This window comes from Anabas testudineus, chromosome 5 (genome assembly GCF_900324465.2).
Source record: "Anabas testudineus chromosome 5, fAnaTes1.2, whole genome shotgun sequence".
In the NCBI taxonomy this organism is placed as follows: domain Eukaryota; kingdom Metazoa; phylum Chordata; class Actinopteri; order Anabantiformes; family Anabantidae; genus Anabas; species Anabas testudineus.
The window spans coordinates 4,894,154-4,914,263 of record NC_046614.1 but is presented as its reverse complement, the minus strand read 5'-3'; the positions used below and the strand labels follow the sequence as shown (position 1 = coordinate 4,914,263).

The window sequence follows — 20,110 nt, the reverse complement described above, 5'->3', positions numbered from 1 at the left end:
CTGCAGGAGAAAAGGCTGTCTCCCTTATACCCTGCAAAATGTTTCCATCTTTTCTCTTGGCACTCACTGACTCACTCAATTTACCTACAATGGATTTAAAGAGGCATATTGTCAAGCTAGGATAGGCATGAGGTTGAGATTTTAGACTTTAATTGCACTTTTTTTATGTCCTGGCCTGCTTTGACTTTCTGCTTTGAGAGTACCGTAAGATGGCAAGGAAGAAAACATTCTCTTTTCAGGTAGCAGGGAACACTTACTCAGAGGGATATCCTTTACCACCTGCATAAAACAATCACCCATTTGGCCAAGTGCTCTTCTGGAATATGGAGGGAAGAAGGGGAAAATGTGCTTAGATCTCACTTCAAGATGCAGACAAAATGGCTGCCACTGTGTGTCCACTGGCATACCTCTCTGATTAAATGCTACATATTCTTTCTGAGGTTCTAATCAAAGCAAGCCTCTGTTAGCATGGAGTATGAAGGTAACTTTATTGACACCTTGGCGTTGACCTTGGCACAGGGTTATATGCTCTCAGCCGGTGGTCCGGAGCTGCTCCTGAGCCAGCCAGATATTTTCTCTCCCTAAAAAGCATCGTATGTCATAATCTACAGGAATTTGTGGACACAACCTATTTAATCCCAGGTACAACATGTACCATTTTAAGGGGAGAACAAAATGTGCACTGGGCAAGAGTGAATACAAGAGACAAGTTATTTAACATGTGCTTTTAATAGAAGAGTTTGATAGAAGTCTAAGCTCATGAATAGTGAAAAATATTCCTTTTTACTACTTGAACTGAATAACTATTCACCCATGGGGACTGAATATATGCTTAAAAGTTATAATAGTTTAGCTTTCTTTGCAACATGCAACATGTATCACTACTTATATATAGTTGGAATTAAAACGCAGTAAAATGTGCACTTGCAGAGAAAGTACTGTATATTCTCAGAGACAGAGGAGTATGGAGAGTGAATACTTTACTTCCAAGTACAGAATATCTCATGCTCTAAGGGGAGGAAAAAAAACCTAGGACATAAGCAGGGGATATCTGTGGGAGGCGCCTGCAGAACATCTCTCTCTCTTTTTCTTCCTGTCCATAAAAAGCTTGCTCAATGAGCCAGTTCTAGCCATTTCTCCAGGCTATTTGTCAAAAGGGAAGAGGAAGTATTGAATGAGAAAGAGAGGTAACACTTGAAAGGCAACATCTCTCTGAGGGTAACAAGAGAAAGGCCAGAGCAAAGAGGCCGAACAGAGATGGAGAAGCAAGCTGATGAACAGTGTTTTCTATTTGCACACATTTGCATAAGAAAAGGCAACGCAGCAGCCACCAGTTTCACTAGTTGGCTGCTGAATGGAAAGGAGCCCTAGACCTTCACAAGAGAGGCTATGGAAAATAGGAGTTCAGTGACTCTGAAGCAGGTTGTCTTTGGGATTAGTCAGTAGAGTAAAGAAACATTTTTATAAGGAACACCAGGTTTCCACTTAACGCTGCTAGTTCAGCTAGCAATTGTTGTATGCCACACACATACTAGATGCTAATACCAGTCACTACATAAAGAGGGGATGTTCAACATGTTAACATTTAAAACAAAGCAGGTGTTCATATCAGCATTGCACTGCAGGGCTACTACATACATATATCAAGTTGAGGCACATGTGCAATATTTCACTGAAGAAACTGTGTGTTGATGTTGTCCAATTAGCTCGGATATTACTGAACATCTGTCATGTACAGGAGGGACAATTATGCACGGTGACGCCAACCCTGGGTGTTTTGCATCTGTTATGTCCTAATGGAGCCTTACAAAATAAACCTAACATCTGTTGGCAGCAGTTTTGGCCCCAGCTACACTGCTGCAGAGTCTTATTAGGCTCACTTTAGAACAGCGTCAGACTTGTTTTGAAGGTCAGACTTAAGACGTAAAGGACTGATCGATTTTGGAAAAGTCATGTTGCTTTTTCTTATTTTGCGAGGAAAGATCATACAATATGGATAAAGGACTGAGCAAATCTAGTAATTTTTTCAAGTATATTTTTAAGAATTTAGTTAAATTTAGGAAAATGGCTGTACTTTGGAACAAATGACCAAAAAATAACAAAAGGACATGCACAATGACCAAAAAGATATATATACAGTATATTCACAAATCTACACAGGCACATACAAAACCACAAGAAATGACCGCTAATGATGTGACTGCCTCATTTATAGTTGTTTAGTCTCTTTCAGTCTATGGGGCCAATATACTGTAGTGTAGGATGGTTAGGGGGCCCTTTACCTGTCTGGGCCCCATACTCCACGTACACAGTCCATTCAAATATGCTCCTGAAAATTATTTGTGGTAATAAATAGGCAATGCAAGGGCTAAACTTTATTCAAATTCAATCTGAAATGCCAACACTGACAGAATACCTACTTTACATGATTAACAGCGTGTTGAGATTAACGTCACACAGAGCTGTGGGAAAAGAAATGAAGTCCACTTCATCATCTCACTGGAACAACAACTGTAATAATTCCATATGAGTGCAAGACAAGCGTATTATGGCATTTTGATTGATGAGCTAAATCTATAGCCTATAATCTGCCGAAGGACCAGTGCTGGATCACACAACGTCACACAAACCACATTTAAATCACTGTCAGCCCATAACCATTTCCATAGAAACAAATACACGTGTCACAGTGTCTCCTGCCAACAAGTGAGAGAAGGAATCACTGTAATAAAACAGGAAACAAGTCCCCCCTGGGTATCATCCGAACGTTGGTCATAAAACACACTCTCGACAATGCAGTTGTATTGGAAGAGATACAACTTTATGCCTTGCTCAATGGAAAAATATGTTTGTCTGAATACTGTAATTCATATGAAAATAATAAAAAAACAAAAATACTACAAAGCAATTAGCATGCATGTCAACATCTTGTGATTTTTTCTCAAATCTGACACTGAGACTTGGCAGCCTGTTTCTCCACTTAATTGATTTCCCTACATGGGGTATTCCCTCAGTCACCAGTCCTCATTTACATAGTTTTTATGTTTGCTATAATGTCCCCATTTATCAGAGTAAACTACCACCATAGAGGCCTAACGTTAAGATACTAGTTTCTTTGACAAAACTACCCCAGTGAAGTATTTTACTGTGCAGAGTCACGGCTGTTCCTAAAGCTCATACAGAGTAAGAATGAGTGGGAAAAACCAATGTGATCTTTGGCTCTTCTGGAACAGAAACCAAACAAAGATTTACAACTTTTTAAATGCAATAACACAGAGTTTTAAACTGTGGTCTACAGAACGGAGGATAAGTCTGTAGAAAACTGTCAACACTTTCGTTAAGCTGATGGTTTTAAGGCTGTGCCACTGTTTCCCATTTCCCTTGCGAGATTCACGCTGTGATCATCTCAGATATTGTGAAAACTACATTGGCATGGTATGCTATTGTTAGGAACAGTACCAGAAATGTTTCAATAGCTGCTGGTGGTTATAAGAAGACTGAAAAATAGATTGCAGTGCTTATGCACATAGTGAATTTAAATTGTGGTTGTTTCTCTGCCTCACATCTTGTTTATCAATATGTGGAAATGTTGGTGTTACTTTGGCAAAAATACAATGATGTTTCATTTATGTTTAGCAGTCAACTATAACTGTCATTCCTAATAAAGCAGATAATATTTTTTTTCATTACACATTTTTAAACTTCCCAAAGCTGAAGGCGATCTATTTCAATAGAGTATTTTATTATTAATTTAAGGAAAAAGTATGTGAACCTTTTGGAATTTAGTGGGGTTATTTTGTCTTAATTTGATATAAAATGTGATCTGATCTTCATCCAAGTCAAGAGTATTAACAAATATATTGTATGTAAAATCACCCAACTTCTACAGAGTTTCAGCTGACTTACAGACATTCTCACATTATTCCAAATAATATTTTGATACACTTGGGAATTCATCTTGCCCCCAATCACTGCAAGTTAGCCAGACCCTGATGCATCAAAGCAGACCCAAATCATGATATTTCCTCCACCATACTTTACAGTTGGGATGATGTTTTCATGATAATATGCTGTGCTCTTTCCAAATAGTTCAATCTTAGTTTTATCAGTCCACAAAACACTTTACTAATACTGCTGTGGGGTGCCAATGTGCTCTTTGGCAAACTTCAGGCATGCAGGAATGTTCTTTTTAGTAAGTAGCAGCTTCCTTCATGGTGTCCTGCCATAGACACCCTGCTTCTTCAATGTTTTACGTACTGTAGACTCATGAACACGGATTTTAGCCAGTTCCAATGATGCCCTCAAATCTTTGGCTGTCACTCTGCGTTCTTTGTTTTGCTCTTGGGGTCATTTTGAGTGGCTGCCCACCTCTTGGTAGAGAAGACGTCCAAAGTCTCTCCATTTTTAGATAGATTGTGCCCAACTGTAGACGGTTCTTCTCAATAAAGACATGAAAGTTTAGAATTGTTTTTTTGTTATTACTTTAGGCACATTATATGTGTTAATACTCTTGAATTAGATAAAGATCTTGCAACTGTATATGACAAAGAAAACCATCATTTGAGAAGCTCTTAGCAGAAAGGTTTTGGTTGAAAGTTAAACAATTAAGGTGTTATCAAGTAAGATTTGTGGATAAACTAATTGATTTACAGCTATAACACTTATATATCTTATCTATATTGTGAAATGGTGTAGAAGAAACAATGATAACTTTTGCATGCACATGTTTGGGTATGTTTCCTTGGCGTGATCATTGTGACTTATACTTTGTGACTACTTGTAAAGAGTAATATTTAGAGATAATAATAGCAAGTGGAAATGGTGAACAATAACCTGCTACTATCGTATACTACTTAGAAGTGTGTGTCAGCTAATTACAGTTTTTGCTGTGATTGCCTATCAATCTAACGATGGCTTCAAACTTTTTTTGTCACAGGAATTCAACCAAATGGAAACACACTTGTGTCAAGTCTGTTAAGCCTCTGCTCTGCTAGGGAAAGAGCAAGGGTGAGAGACATTAGGAACAGAGATAGAGAGAGAGTGAGAGAGAGGGGTCAAGAGTGGGCGGTGATTAACATGCTGTAGTCAGGATGCATTTCACAGGGGCACTGGGAGGAAACGACGGGCCATTACAGCACAACTAAGGGTTTGTTAATCAGCCTATTAGGGTTTAATTGAGGGTAGTTAATTAGGAGTCGGTGGGCAGTCTCTGCTTGGAGGTCAGGGACTGACATAAGAAGCAGCTGGCAGAGCAACCTGAGACCATTGTTGCTGATCCATTTACACACAGTCAGTGATTGATTGGCAGGAAAATTAACCTTAATTACACCTGTCTATTTCTGTCCCCTTTAAACCTTTTAGGACCCACCAGCTCCAACAAATGAGTAGCTGGCTAAGGCTGTGTTGAAGCAGAGCAAACACATTTACAGTAGTCCCAGACTGTGTGTCTCCACAAAAATCATCAAGCGGCGGCTCGCCTTTGAGGACGCAAGCTGTTTAAACTGACTGGAAAATACAATATTGTGTGTGTGGTGAAGGGCAGAGACAAAAGCAGCCTTCTGGCTGGAGCAAAGCATAAGCTCACCTCACACCATCTCTAGACTGAGACGACTCCACATCTTAGAAATGTTTTTTTCCCCCCCATCAGGAGTTGTGGAAAACAAAGCTGTGCTTGTCCTCACTTGTTAAAACCAGCTCTGCATAGGGCAGTGGCTACCACCAGAAGCTGATTATGGACTCTTTAAAGTTAGATTTGATTTAATGTTCCGCTCCTCCTGGACCACGGGGCACAGGAATGTGGCTAGCTGCTTGGATTGGTCTGCTTAATCTGAGGTGGATTCCTCCTGTCTAGGGCCTGATAGGAGCAACAGAGCAAAGCCACATTCAGCTTGTCTGTCTTGGGAATAAACACACTGCCCGCAAAGGAGCAAAAATCCAATAAAGGGCTGGACAAAGGCCTGTTTCTTGCCTCAGAATGCCAAACAACATGTGATCCCCCTTAGGGAAATAACTTCTGTGTCTATTCCTTATAGCCCTCCGGGTCAGAAATAGTGCCTAGGGAGCTTTTGGCACATGTTCTGCTGAAGATATGTACTCTGATGACTTACAAGTGACAGTAGACTTGAGCCAATTCTGACCTATTCTGACATTTTTTTGTCCAAGAGGACTGATGACCTGCTAAATACACCTTTAGGCTGCTGTCGGATTCAGTGACATTACAAATACGAATACAATAACTGATAGGGGCTCCATTGATGGCCATTGCTGAGTTCCACTGTGTTTACATGGACTCAAGTGACCAGGTTACTGAGAGAAACCAGGTTTCTTGGTAATCAGGGAATGCATTTACATGCACTCAAGAAAGCTGGCTACTGGAAATCTGAGTATACATGCAGCAAAAGAGTAATCTGATTTCTTCTGTGCCCTGGGCTGATTTTGGAAGCCTGGTTCACAGATTTAGGGGGGCAGAGAAGACGCTTCCAGTTCACCTTTCCTTTCTTTCTCTCTCTTTCTTCCGCTCTCTCTCTCTTATATCCTTTAAAAACAAGTAACAAAAAGTAACATTAATGAATAGTAAATCAGTAAAAGTACTACATTTCTAGTGGAATTCAATTAAATTTTATTTGTAAGTAGCCAAATCATGACAAAAGTCATCTCAAGGCACTTTGTACCAGGAATGTTCCTGGTATCAGTATATGGAAATTGGTCCATTGCTCTTGAATCCTTCCCTATCCTGATTTTCATGGCATAGTTTTAAATATGCCAGTTGTATAAAATGCTGCACAGTGTTTGACCAATCAACAATATTTAGCACCACAGGCCCTAGGTCACAGGGAATTACACAATTACACGCCCAGAGCTAAAATTTTAGACCTTTGTTCCTCTGGTGGAAATGCAGGTAGAAAAAATGTTCCTGCAGTAGAAAAAAGGCTTAATGAAACTAAGCATTTTGTCATCACAATCTCCTACAGTCTAGCATATCTGCAATGTAGATAGGAAAAAGTGATGCGGTTAATTTGTGGCAAAAAGCAGCATTATGCTTCCAGTTTCTCCCAAAACTACTCAAATAGCTTACCCCATTTTGACTTGGATGACAGTCCTGACACCAAAAACGAATAAAGACTCATTAACATGCGTGCTTCCAACACGCCTCCAACACAGCTCACTTCCCATTTCTGTCAATCACTACTAAGTGCTATCTGGCTTGGTGACTTGATACTTAAATAACTGCGGGGAGGTTTGAGGTGTTTAGTGGGTAACCTTGCAACTCTTTCAGCCAGTGACAAGTAAGAGACTGCAGATGTGCTTCCTTAAAGAGAGTCACACTTAGATGAAAATAAAATGCATTATTTCACAGCACTAATGAGATTAACTATTTTTCTTTCTTGGATTTTAAACTTCTAGATGGCCAAATCCCAGTGACTGATAATACAGTATAAACTGTTGCAATATGATCATGGGAACAGGTTGAGTCTAACATAACGAAGATGATCTGGGCGTCTGTACAAGTGTTTAACTTTATATCCTTGTTACTAATAAATTTGGTGCATTTAGAGCAGCCTATTTTGCATTTCAGACACGTGTGATTGTGACCCCTGGCATTTTTCCACCACGTTCTCCTACTCTTCCTCTGGCTAATCATGCAAAAATGCATTATGCATCTCAAAGACGTTGAAATGAACAGAGGTAACTGCCAGCTAATTCAACTTGCATCATCTGTTCAAAACTGTGCCGGCACAAACACACCTGCTATTTTTGGTCCACGCTTCAAAATAATGTGCAGTAGTTTACACTGAATGAAAAGGTTGTTCTGTTGAATTTTACCAAGTCAAATGACATCCAGTGTATATATTCACATAAACTTTGTCTTGGCTGAAACGCATTCCTGCCAGCTAGGCCCTCCTTCAACCCAAAAACACACGCACACACACAGCCTTGTCCTCCACATTAAAATGGGCATCTCCCTGTGTCAGTTTATTTTAACGTAGTTGTTGCTGTTCACCCTTTGCGACCTAAGAATGTTTGCTAAGGATTTACAAGGCGACATTGACAACAGCAGCCAAGGCATCTCCATTCTCTTCCTATTTTCACACTAACAAGCCCACACAGAAAACATCCCTTGACCCTGAGAGCTCAGGCATGGTCATTCCGGGATTGTGACATTGGCTTAGTTGTATTGCACAAGCAAAGAAGCTTGGAAAAAAAGTCATTTTTGCAAAGCAAATACACAGCAACAAAACAAGGTCTTGCCGGACTTCCAGCTTTTCTCAATATGAAGAGAGACAGCAGCCAAAAAGCTGGGATTACATTTACATGGTAAACACAGAACATAAACAATCAATCAGCCATTTGAAGCCCTGATTAGAGAATAAGCCAGGGCTTCAGAGCAGAGCCCTTGCTATCAGAACTTATTTATCAAATCCCAGGGGCAAACACGGGTAGATCCTGACCTGAGTGCTAAGAATCTTTAGCCTGCAGAGGGGCTAGTGAAAGCAAACAAAGCTCGAGGTTTTTATGAGAAAAATGTCTGGCTGAACAAGGAGGTATTCATGTGTTGATTCATACCAGCCTGTAGCTCAGTTAGAGGACAGCCATCTGCTTATCACACTCCCCCGCTAAGAGCCTGTTATAGAATGATGAGCCGTGGATCATCATGTACATGTTACATCCATATAGACTTACTGGAAACTAACATCTCGACTACAGGAAGAGAAAACATCTATGTGGCTGTTGACAGTGCCGGGGTTTTTTCTGCCTCCTCAGGTGAACATGCTTTTCACTGCACCGTGTAATATGATTGTCCTTTTACAGAGCAGTTGATCCCCAGAGAACAGTTATGCGATAGATTGTGCATGGCTGTCAAAATTATCATCTGTGTAGGCTTAAAAGCCACATTTGATGTGTCATTTTTTCTTCTGATGCTGTACTTAAAATGTGCGTGAAGTTAAAATTCTTTGACAGAATTACAATTAGCAGTTTTTGGATCCATCTTTCAAACTTCAATCAATATTTTTATATTAACTGTGGATTAGATGGGTATGTGTAATGGAAAGGGGGTTTATAGTAACAAAACTCTTGAGAATTACCACTAAACTCTGCAGTCTACAGAGCTTTGCTGAGCCATTTAGCCTCATTGACATGACATTTTTCACCTTCAACTGACAAGCATGTTTGATTTTTAAGCTTAGTTTGAAATATCAAATGCACAAAATCCCATTTATACTCTACTGACATATCTGATTTATTTATTTTTTTTTAATGTTGTGTTCAAAAGCAACTAGAAGACATCACCTTAGGCTCAGAGAACCTATGACCACATTGCAAGATTAAAAGATGAATAATAAGGTTAAAAATAATCAATATATTGACTGATGAAAAAAGTAACTATGAACTGCAACCCTTATCTCTACAGTAAGGCTCACATCCTGTTTAATTTGAACACATCCTTGTAGCAGCTATTCTACAGATATGATACCTGACAGCCAGAGATGTAACATTGTGGTGTATGTGCCTGTAAAGAAAAGAAAAAAATAAAGACTTCCTGGAAGTGTGATGACAAACAAGATTTAAAAGGTTTCTGCTTCTGAGTACCACACAGGATGCAAACTAGGACAAGGTTATTAGCTGTTGGTTTCAACCCACAAATTGAATGAATATGAAGAAACTGCCTTTAGGCACTTGGGATTGAATTCCCCTAATTTACCACTATCAACCACAGACTTAATCATGCTAAAGATGCAACTGCAAATGTGTTGCTATGACATTGCACTTCTTATTGTGGTTTTAAAAAAAAACCATGACATTTTTTTTTCCTACTTCAACAAACTAACAAAGAGAGACCTTCGAAATATGAACCACCTCCACTATCAGGTTTCCCATCTGATGAAAAGCCGCAATGTGGAACAACAGCTCTGAAGTGTCTATACATTTCAATTTCAATGGCTGAATGATTTATTTCATTAGGTTTTGTCTAATAATCCCTCAAGTCTTGAAAAGAAAAGGTCACTTAATAGGGTGCTTTGCTACCTCCTTAGGCTCTTCACATCCCCTCTTCTCTCATGTGTTTTTCTCAGTGGAGAGATTCTGTGACTTTAACCACAATAGCACAAAAACAAGTGCAGCATTATCCTAAAGCAAAATCTTTTCTTTAAGCCTGTAACATATGAATGACTATCTCATGTCTAAATCCTACACAAGATATCTTCTCAAGTAACCAAATACAGCGACATCTGGCACATTAACATGATTTCCCAACCTTCCTCGCGCCAGGGCCAAGCTCATAAAAAACACACACTGCAGATGCATGCAAAGACACACGTCCACTCTTACACTTTCGTTGGATATCTGAGCTAATCTCTACTCACTTATCAGCTAGTGGCCTATTTGGAGTCCATTTTTGGCCTCTAGTCTACAGGTTCCCAACTGAATTGATGGTTCAACCTGTCCTTTGTTAGGGGATTTCGTGACAAATCTCAAGTTGCAGAGAGCTTTGAGACACTTAATTGTGGCGTTTGAAGAGATCTGAACTGAGGACATGTCACATCTTAGTTATGGTGTTGCCTTATTTACAACCACATGATTTAAAACCATGGCATGAGGCTTGTGCCAGAGTGCTTGTGGCAGTTTCTTTTTAAGTAGTTAACATTCAATTGCATAAACGACAGGATAGAGTGATCAACGCTGTCCAGATGTCTGAGTCTTCTTTTCTTGTAAACACTTTCCACAAACATCTCTGTGTGCAACGTGTTGGTCAAAATGCTCGGAGGCAATTTCACTGAGGTTTGACAATAAAGCCAGAGACAAACCATATTTGTCATCTTGCGGCACGCGGTAATACACACTTGCAATCCACATAGACTTCTACATTCAATAGAGGCATTGTGTAATATTCTGGTTGACAACTGTTCTATAAAAGCAACCTTTGTGATGCTGAGGTTTTCAATGTACTCCTCAAGTTGACCTCAGAGTGACCTCGGGGTGAGCTTGCCTTTCCACACAAGATTCTGTTTAAAGGCGAGAGGAGGATGCTACACGGCAGCTCTGTCATAAGGGATTTGTCAGCTGCGAAGAGAACACAGAGCTCTTTCTCACTCAGCAAAGCTAAAGACAGACAGCCTCGCCTCAGGTGTATCTCAGCCCATCTGCAGAGATGTCCCACTTAACAAAGCCTTCTTCCGAGAGCTGATTGGTAGACGTGTATATTGGAACTTTAGCTGTCTATAATAAGGCAGCTGAGCCAAAACAAAAGACCTAAACGTAAAAACTCATTCAGTGTGCCTGGCAGCTTGAGTTTAATTTCCGGAGGTCTCTGGATTATGAGATTTGAGTGATGGTCTTGTGCTTCCTCACTGTCATCATCTTTACAGGGCAGACAGTAGCTGTCACATAATAATCAACATTAGTGTAGGCTACGTACCTCTATTATTCTGTCGTGGATTTGAAGGCCTCCTTCCTTGTCTGCTGGACCATTCTCAATGATCTTGGATACAAAGATCCCTTCATTTGAAGTGCTGTCATTGTCATCCTATAAAACAAAATGCAGGTATTATCTAGAAAATAATAACAGCACAGTGCTCAAAATGTTAAGGACAACAGTAGTGTACACATTTTGACAGTACCTTTGAAACTAAGCTAAAGTTACCAAAATCTAAACAAGAGAAGTGTTAATTAAAAAGTTGAATAAACCTTTGAATAACATTAAGTACCTTTCTTTTAAAAACCCTGGCAACATTCCACAGGCATTCACAAAATGGACCAGTCTATGAATGTCAATGCAACCAAAAAGCTGTGTATCCAAGTACTGATGTCATAAGAAGCAGCAATGTCAGAGGTGGACATGAAACCAGAATATCTAAAAGGCTGAGCACCAGTAGAGATAAATGGACAAAATGCTTCTTTTTGTGATTTACTGACTCTTTAACCCTGCACTACTTTAACTTCAGATCCCTGGATGGTTGACAATGGTCTGCAAAAGGTCTGAATGTTGACATGGACATGAGTGTGGATGAGTCTGTATCCAGCACTATGGCCATAACCTCAGAGTCAGAGATGAGTCAGGCTTACAGGGCATTCACACTACTAACAACAAATTCCAGTTTCCTGATTATTTTTTAATTTTAACACATTTTGTAAGGTATATTACCAGGACAAGAAAAACAATGGCTTGTAAAAACAAACTGCTGACATGTGGTGTTTCTGACAGTTATGTTTTGACTAGTCATAGCATAACAGGTAAATACACATGCCCAACACAAACATGCCCCTACTGCTTTTTCAGATCCCAGCGATTTGTTGTTTGTAATGTCAATGCCATGTTAAAAAGAGAAAAACTGCTGCTAATGTCTCTCTTACCACTCTTTCAAACCACATAAAATATGTTCTTAAGCTCCTCCTTAGCTGTGCAACACAACTATAATTTAATATCCAGACTGCTTCCACTTTCAGTGGTATCATATACAAAATTTAACATTAAAATCTTGCAAATTTTTCACAAAGCTTACTGCTTTGCTTTACAACTATGCCTATCTTGAGAGCAATAAACAGTCTAACCCTTCTAGACAACACACAACCTGGCATCTGATGACTTACCAAGCCATTTCAGAATAACAGCCACATGAAACACATGTCAAAGGCTATGGCAATACTATCCATTTTCATTTGAGTGAATAGCTTGAGCTTGATACATGGTTTCTGTCTATGGACAGAGCTCATGTATTTTTACACAGAAGTCTTTTTATAGTTTCCCACTATAAAAAGTTTTACTGCAATATGCTGTGTGGCTACAGAAAAGTGTGTCACTGTAGCAGTGAAAAAACAGACCTGTAAGAGTTGAGTACAGCTCAGTGAAACAGATATACTGAGCATGATTTCAATTGGACCTGCAAAAAGAAGATCTGTGTATGGATGATAGACTTGCAACCAGTGTTGAGATATTTCCAACCCTTCACTCAGCAGAGCGTGTGGCATCATTAATGACATTCACTTCAGAGCCCTGAGGCAGAAAACTTAGTGGCTGTGAAAGGATCAGGCTGGGAAAAAAGACCCTTTTCTCCCCTCTGTGTTTACCTCACCATCAAAATCCCCTCAATTAGAGACAAAACAACTGTGGTCAAAGCCATAATGCCAGATTTAACACTCATAAATGTAATTATAGTTTTTTTTTTTATCTGAAATGCCAAATCCGCTAAACCCCAACCAATATATAAACACAATAAAACTTGATAGATGCGGTCTGTCTATCCACAGACTAGAAAACACTTGACCGTCACCCACATGACCGTCTAAGCTGTGTCAGTCAGTACAGTGAAAGTCTGCGGTGGTTAATGTTCTGTTTTTTCCTGGGTTGCCCTAGCACTTGGATGATGACTGGTGGAGAGATGAAACCTCCAAGATGCTCGGCTTTCAACCTACCGTGCATGGCCTTCCTCCTACAATGTTAAAACCCAGAGATCCATCCTCACGGAGAAGGACAACTGTCACGTTTTTTGTCTCGCTTTCCTACAGACAGAGAACAGACATGTGAACAAAAGTGGTGGCTGGAGGTTATACATAATAATCATCATTAAGTCCATGTAAGTGAGACTATTATTCAACTGGGCACTTCAAGAGGAAGAACTGATCAGAATGAAATGACCATCAAATTGTCAACCTAATTAGCAGACAGACATAAAATTATAAATGGAACAAAAGTGTGGAGTAAAAGAGAGGTAATAATAACCTTTTATATGCATTCTGATGTGAAAGTGTAACAGTAAAACACACCTTCAATGGGACTGAATAACTCATTTTATATGAAAGAGTGCATGAGTGCAACTTTCAAACAATATAAGCTAAATAAATGACTTAGTTGAAAGTGTTTTAAGCTTTGGGAAATTAGACTTTTACGTGTTTATTTCAGCAGCTACAATGACATTTGTCGCTGACAAGTTCCACTTAGCTCTAGTTTAGCAATGCTAATTCAGCGACTAGGCCACACAGCATACACCAAAAACAACAACGGATGCCATTAGTGCTTATGTACTAAGGGTTTCTTTGAAAGACATCCAAATAATTGACGATTCTCCCTTCGACACGGACAGCTAAATAACTGCCTCGAGTTCAACGAAACAGGTAGCTAAAGCATTATGCTAGCTTGATATTTGTTGAGTAAATATATCAGACAGCTAGTGAGCACAGTTGGTGGAATTAAAGTCATAAATATATCATGGAAAAAAATATATATACAGTATATAGTTTTAAAATTCCTTCTAAGTGTGTCACCTTAAAGCTGAGAAGAATCTCCACCTCTGGGATTCAAGGCTAATCGTTTCTTGTGAAGCTAATGTTAGCTTAAGCTGCTGCACAACAAAAGCGTTTGTTAGTCGAATGACAAGCACAGCATGAACAGTCAACTCCAGTATACTCAAATGCTACCGAGCATTTTCAAAAATACCTTTATGAGCTAAATTAAAAACCAAATTTCGACAAGGTAAATGCTTTAGCACGGCCATTTTAATCATTATGTAGACATAAAGTAGGTTTGATCTTGAGCGTGTTTAGTACAACTAACCATAACAACAGACCTTCTTTAGATTTACAGAAAATGATCACAATATAACAATGGCGGTACTGCTTAGAAGAATTGCAATTGGAGACTTGTTAAACCCTAAACTTCACCATTTTCCAAGGCCGACCAGATGAAAGAAAGGCCAACAGCCCTTCCCTCTCACTCACTGTGATCCTGTGTAAATGAATACACCAGCAGACCTTTTACTCAGTAGCAACATGACATGAAAACCTCTGGGAAACTTGCAGAGTCAGCTCTTAATCTGTTTTTTTTTTGTTGTTTTTTTTAAGCTGGACTTAGAGGGGAGTTATGAGGTAACTCATTTCAGCTGCCACTTCAGTATGCTTCCGTGCAGTGGGACTAAATATAAAGCAGATATCGTTGGCGTGTACAGTGTCCCTAACTGCCGTGTAGGCTAAAAGGGCCGTCATGTGCATGTCAGGCCATGCTGGAATGTGCGCTCCTGCACCGGGTCACGGCAGCATTAGCAGCACATGCTTCCGAATTATAGCGTCTACAGACGTTACTGTCAACGAAGAGACAGTTGGCCACAGCAGGCATAAAAAAAAAAAAAAAAAAAAGGAGTTGATTATAACTGAGAATTTGTCAGAGTCAGTGGCTACAAACATACACATTTCACCTGCAAGAGCCATAGCACAGAACACAGTAATTAAGCAGCACTTTCTTCCACATCTGCAACCACTCTATAAAAGCTCTAATTCCTAAGACATGAAGTGAATCTCTTTAGGTGGTTGTGCATTTGCTAAAACATTAGGTATGCCTAGGTGATTTGAAAAAAACAAAACAAAAAAAAAAAAAACATTTTATTATCATGCAGGCATTAATTGCGGGCACACACACACGGGGGCTGTGTCAAGTTAACAAATGCCTAACCATATTCTTTATGGAAAAAGAACAGGGCAGCTGAGGAGAGAATGTAAACTGGCAGAGAAACTTTGGTCGGCTGCTCGCTGGTGACTTGGCACATTCACGATGAGCGTTCACCTCAGCGCCAGTCACACTTTCCGAGGCTGTCCTCCATCAAACTGCCTTCCCTTCCATCTGCCTTGTGTCTCTATTCATAGTATATGTAGAAAAGATTCATGAACTGTCCCGTCCTCAAGGAACTGGTCACCTGAGCTTTTCAGCTTGCGGATTATATGTTAGATTTCAATATCAATTCAAGGACTATTGCTCAGTGACTCTTTCAAATTGTATGCCCAGATGTCACGTTTTCATCTACTTCTACACAGCTTTTATTAACGGGGTCTCTGTCATACTCAATCGACACCCTAGTGTTGGAGTTTACTAATGGGATACATTATGGTGATAAATTATCTAATAGATTCATGCTTTAAAATTAGTCCACAATTAGCCTAATCAGATTGAGCCTGTGATTACCCACAAAGAATTCAACAGAGGCTCAATCTGTTTGATGTCTTGTGATTTTGATGGATGCTCTTTATCACATCAAGGGGTGCAAGCACTGTCAATCGTGGCAGCTAAAGAGGAACAGAGAGATCCGAGGCTGAATGGAAAGTGTGACAGCAATTCTGGCAGCCCTGAAGGGAACAAGATCCGAGCTTTTTGTTGTTCCTTTGTTTTATTGCTCTTCCTGGCTCACTGAAGAAGTATAAAAAGTGTTAGTACTATTATTGGAAACTTCAGTCAGTTATTCCACACAGCCAGGTCATCCTGTCTTCCTTTACAGTCGCTGTCTGCTTATTAAAAGACAATAAAAAAAAAAAAACTCCTCCATCAGGCTGAGGAAACCTCAGCCCAGGACTGACGAAGACTCTGAAACATACTAAAGTAGGTTACCCGTCAAACATTGCATGCAATGATGGGCCTGTATTCACTCTCTGACAGTGATTCGAGGAACAAATATGTCATAACAAATCTGCATTAGAGCCTTTCCACAACAGCTATTTTGAATTGTCAAATACGTCTAGTAACGGATTCACTTGATTTACTTGTTCCAGCTCCGTGGTATTGTGAATGCTGGCCCAGTAGCACGGCTTCAAAGGAACAGAACCACCATGAACGTCATTACCTGGACTTCTGCTGCTATAAAAAACAAAATAGCCCCTATGAGAGAGGTTTAACAGGCCCTAACTTTAATCATAACTGATGACAAATGCTCACAGAAATCACAAAATCCAGTGAGGCTAGATTTATAGCAAGGGGGAGTAGACACCTACAGCATAGGTGGAGTTGGTGGTGCATGTCCGCCGCGTCCATAAACTTTGAGGCTGCACACACATTGCTGTAGGTACGCCGTAGCCTTGTAATGCATAATTAGAAATCCAGCTTTGGCACAGAGAGAGTTTCAGTGGCAGTCTGTAAGTCGCCCTACTCCCATGGCTTATCCGACTTGTGACGTTCAGTTTAATACTGCCATGTCTGCACTGAGGTTCTGCCACCAAACAATCCTGTTCACTGCTTGACTGGACTGGCAGTCAGAGCCTTCCTATTGGGAACAAAAAAAAAAAGCTTTCCACCTAACCACATCTTGTGCTAAATGTTTCCTCTCTCCTGACCTACTCTTTCTCCTACGTGGATGATTTCCAGAAGACTTCCCGTGACTTTTATGCACATTCAAGACATACCCAGAGAGCGGAACGCTATTTCTTCAGTTTACATTGGGTCTTGCTACGTGCACGTCTCAGCGGTAACTCTCTGAGACGCTGCTGTCAAACGAACTCTGATAACCAGCTGGGCTACAGGCCCAGCAAGCTTCTTTATACCAACACGAGTGATTTCACCATTTCTCCACATCAGTGCTTTTGATGCACAAATTACCAGCCTACCGGAACATATTTTGCTGGGAATAGAGACTGTGACGAATAAGTGAAACCGCCAAGGAAAAGAGGAAATAAATTAGTGGTAACTATTAGTGGCAAAAGAGTGGCATCTTTAAAAAAAAAAACAAAAAAAAAAAAAAGGCACGTGTGTGAAAAACAGAATGAGAAAATAGAGTTTAGGGGTAAATTAAAGTGTGGACAGCATCTAAGAAAAGTTGCCACTCTACTTCATTCTCACTGTTCTTCTCAGACTTTATCCTGACTACAGTCTGACCACTAGAGCAGTGCAATCACCATACACTATTTAAGTTGATTAACTTTCAGTTGAGGCTTATGAACTTGTGCCTGCTTTATGATATTGATGATCGGCTGTAAAGTTTTTACATTTAAGCCATAAAACATCCAGACAATACATGTTCCTGGCTTTTTTTTCCCCAATGAGGCCATTCTCACTCTCTCAGTGTGCCACATCTGTAAAGACTGAGGCCTTTGAGACGCTCAGAACTCGGGCGCGTTACCGGCAACTCCACTCCACCCACGATTCCAATATGTTGTGATCGACTCAGTGAAAGGTCTGAACATCCGATGACAGAAAGCCTCAAACAAGCACGCCGCCAGCAGGCAACATCACTGGAACCTGGCTCTTGTTGTGTACAGAACTGCAGTAAATATTTGGCCCTCCCCCTCTCTTTCTCTCTCTCACACACACACACACACACACACACACACACACACACACACACACACACACACACACACACACACACACACACTGACTGCCAGCTGGCCAGAGGCACAGCTGACATCCATGTCTGGAAGCAGACAGCCAAGAAACAAACTTCCTGAGCATTAGAGGACTCCTGAAAAGTTGCTTGCACGAAGGATAATCCTCAGGAAAAGTTTGACTTCCATTTTCATCTGGGATGAGGTCACGACTAAGTAACTGGGGGCCCACAGCAACATGGAGGTCCAGTAAAACTCAGAATCCCAGAATGCAAGCAAATATGTTGAGGGTTTTTAAAGCCTATAAAGCTGGCCTTTAAACATTGGCACAGCAGGATGTCACTACAGATGGGTCAAAATAAATACTGCTGGTACACAGCCTACTTTGGGAGAAACTGGCTGCACTCTGCGTGAACCCGTGGGAAACACTGTAAAAATCTAGATCTAGCTGTTTTCTTTTGATTCACCTTTTTGATATGATATGACTAGAATGCTGATTTCTCCTCAGTGGCAGGGGCAGAAAATAAAACCTCCAGAGACAGAGGCTGGATCCACTTGTGCTCCCTGACAGCAGAAACTTTGTTGCTTACCTTGCAGGAGAAAGCCACGGTCTTGGTGAGGGAGTCGATCCTCTCGCTGTACTCGGTGAATTTCTTCTGATACTTCAGCGCTGTCACCTGCAGCTCGCTGTGCACGGCTGAAAGTTGCGCCAGGAGTTCCTTCTCCCTCTTGTTGGCTTTAATAGTCTGCTTCTTGAACTCTCTATCCAGGCTCAGCATTTTGCACTGCAGCGCGCTGTTGTGCGCCTTCAGGGCTCTCAGGCAGCAGTGGCCGTTGAATTTCTGCTCCTTGTGGGTGAGCATCAGTCCGCAGCCGCTCTCGCATATCCCCACCGCCCTGTAGTCGCACGTCTCCCGCATGTGAGCATCCATGTCCCGCAGGTTGAGCACGTCGTTGCATCCTTTATTCCTGCACTTCGCCGGGGTGTACTCGCACATCTCGGCGTGCTCGGCCAGATGCTGGAGCTTCACCACCGCATCGCAGCCCCTCGCGTAGTTGTCACATTTGATCTCCAACTTCAGGATGAGGTTTTTCAGCGGCAGGACGTGGTTCAGCTCTTTGGCGGAGATCCGCTGACATTTGACGGGGCAGCTGCTCTGCTGCACGACCCAGGGCAACACGCAGCCCGAGCAGAAGACGTGACCGCACGGAGTCGTCAGCGGGTCCTCCAGGACTTTATTGCACAAGTTGCATTTAAAATCCGGGTCCACTGTCCCCTTGAAACGGTCCAGCTCGAATCCCATGTTTTTTAAAGTCCAAATGGAAACTTGTGGACTCCCCACCCCCGCAGATCAGAGTCGGAGCAGTGGGGCGTTTTTAGCTGGTCATTGGTAGAGACTAAGACTGAGTCACAGACTGAGTGCAGGCTCCCTTCACTGTCTAAACTCTACTAATTGACCGAGACTTTTGGTGCCTTCAGGTGCGCCTCGTAAGTTCAACTTTCAAACTTTGCCAGCTGACTTTAGAATCACCTTTGTTCACTTCTGAAGTAGAAATAACGTCCTCGTTGAACTACGAAATGGAAATAACAATGTGACATAATGCATATGCTGTTAAAGCATGTTCACAACACTCAAAACACGACACAAAGTTAAAGTAGCCCGGTATTCTATCCTAGTCTGTAGTATGCTATGATGTTATTCTCTATTGATGACTGAATATACGTGCTCTTTCAAATGCAAACTGACACGTCGTAAACGGTCAAAACAAGTAACCTGACAGACAGTGAACGCATCGATCCTTGGGGCAAAAGTGTGGAGGAATTCTTTACCGTAACTACTACAATATGTGAGCACGTGACTTGGAAACTTTGGCATATACATATTTTTTTTTTTTATAATATACCTGTTGTAGTGCAGTGAGAACTAACCCACGTTTTGGTTGTTGTTCATTTAAAATATATCAAGTAAACTTTGTGTAGTGAGCAAGAGAATATGTACACCTAAAACGTAGAAGGTTCTTATTTCCACACACAGTC

At 40.8% G+C, this 20,110-nt stretch overlaps 1 protein-coding gene across 1 annotated transcript in view; it reads right to left on the bottom strand.

The window, feature by feature from the left end:
- The window catches only part of pdzrn3b (PDZ domain containing RING finger 3b), an 85,088-nt gene extending 65,587 nt beyond the window's left edge, over positions 1 to 19,501 (bottom strand). The window contains exons 1-3 of the mRNA XM_026346939.1: positions 18,663 to 19,501; positions 13,411 to 13,497; positions 11,417 to 11,524 (exon numbers count right to left, since the gene is read on the bottom strand). Coding sequence (XP_026202724.1) covers positions 11,417 to 11,524; positions 13,411 to 13,497; positions 18,663 to 19,376 — 909 coding nt within the window. The 5' untranslated portion in view covers positions 19,377 to 19,501. The remainder of the gene's footprint in view (positions 1 to 11,416; positions 11,525 to 13,410; positions 13,498 to 18,662) is intronic.
- Positions 19,502 to 20,110: the final 609 nt, after the last annotated feature.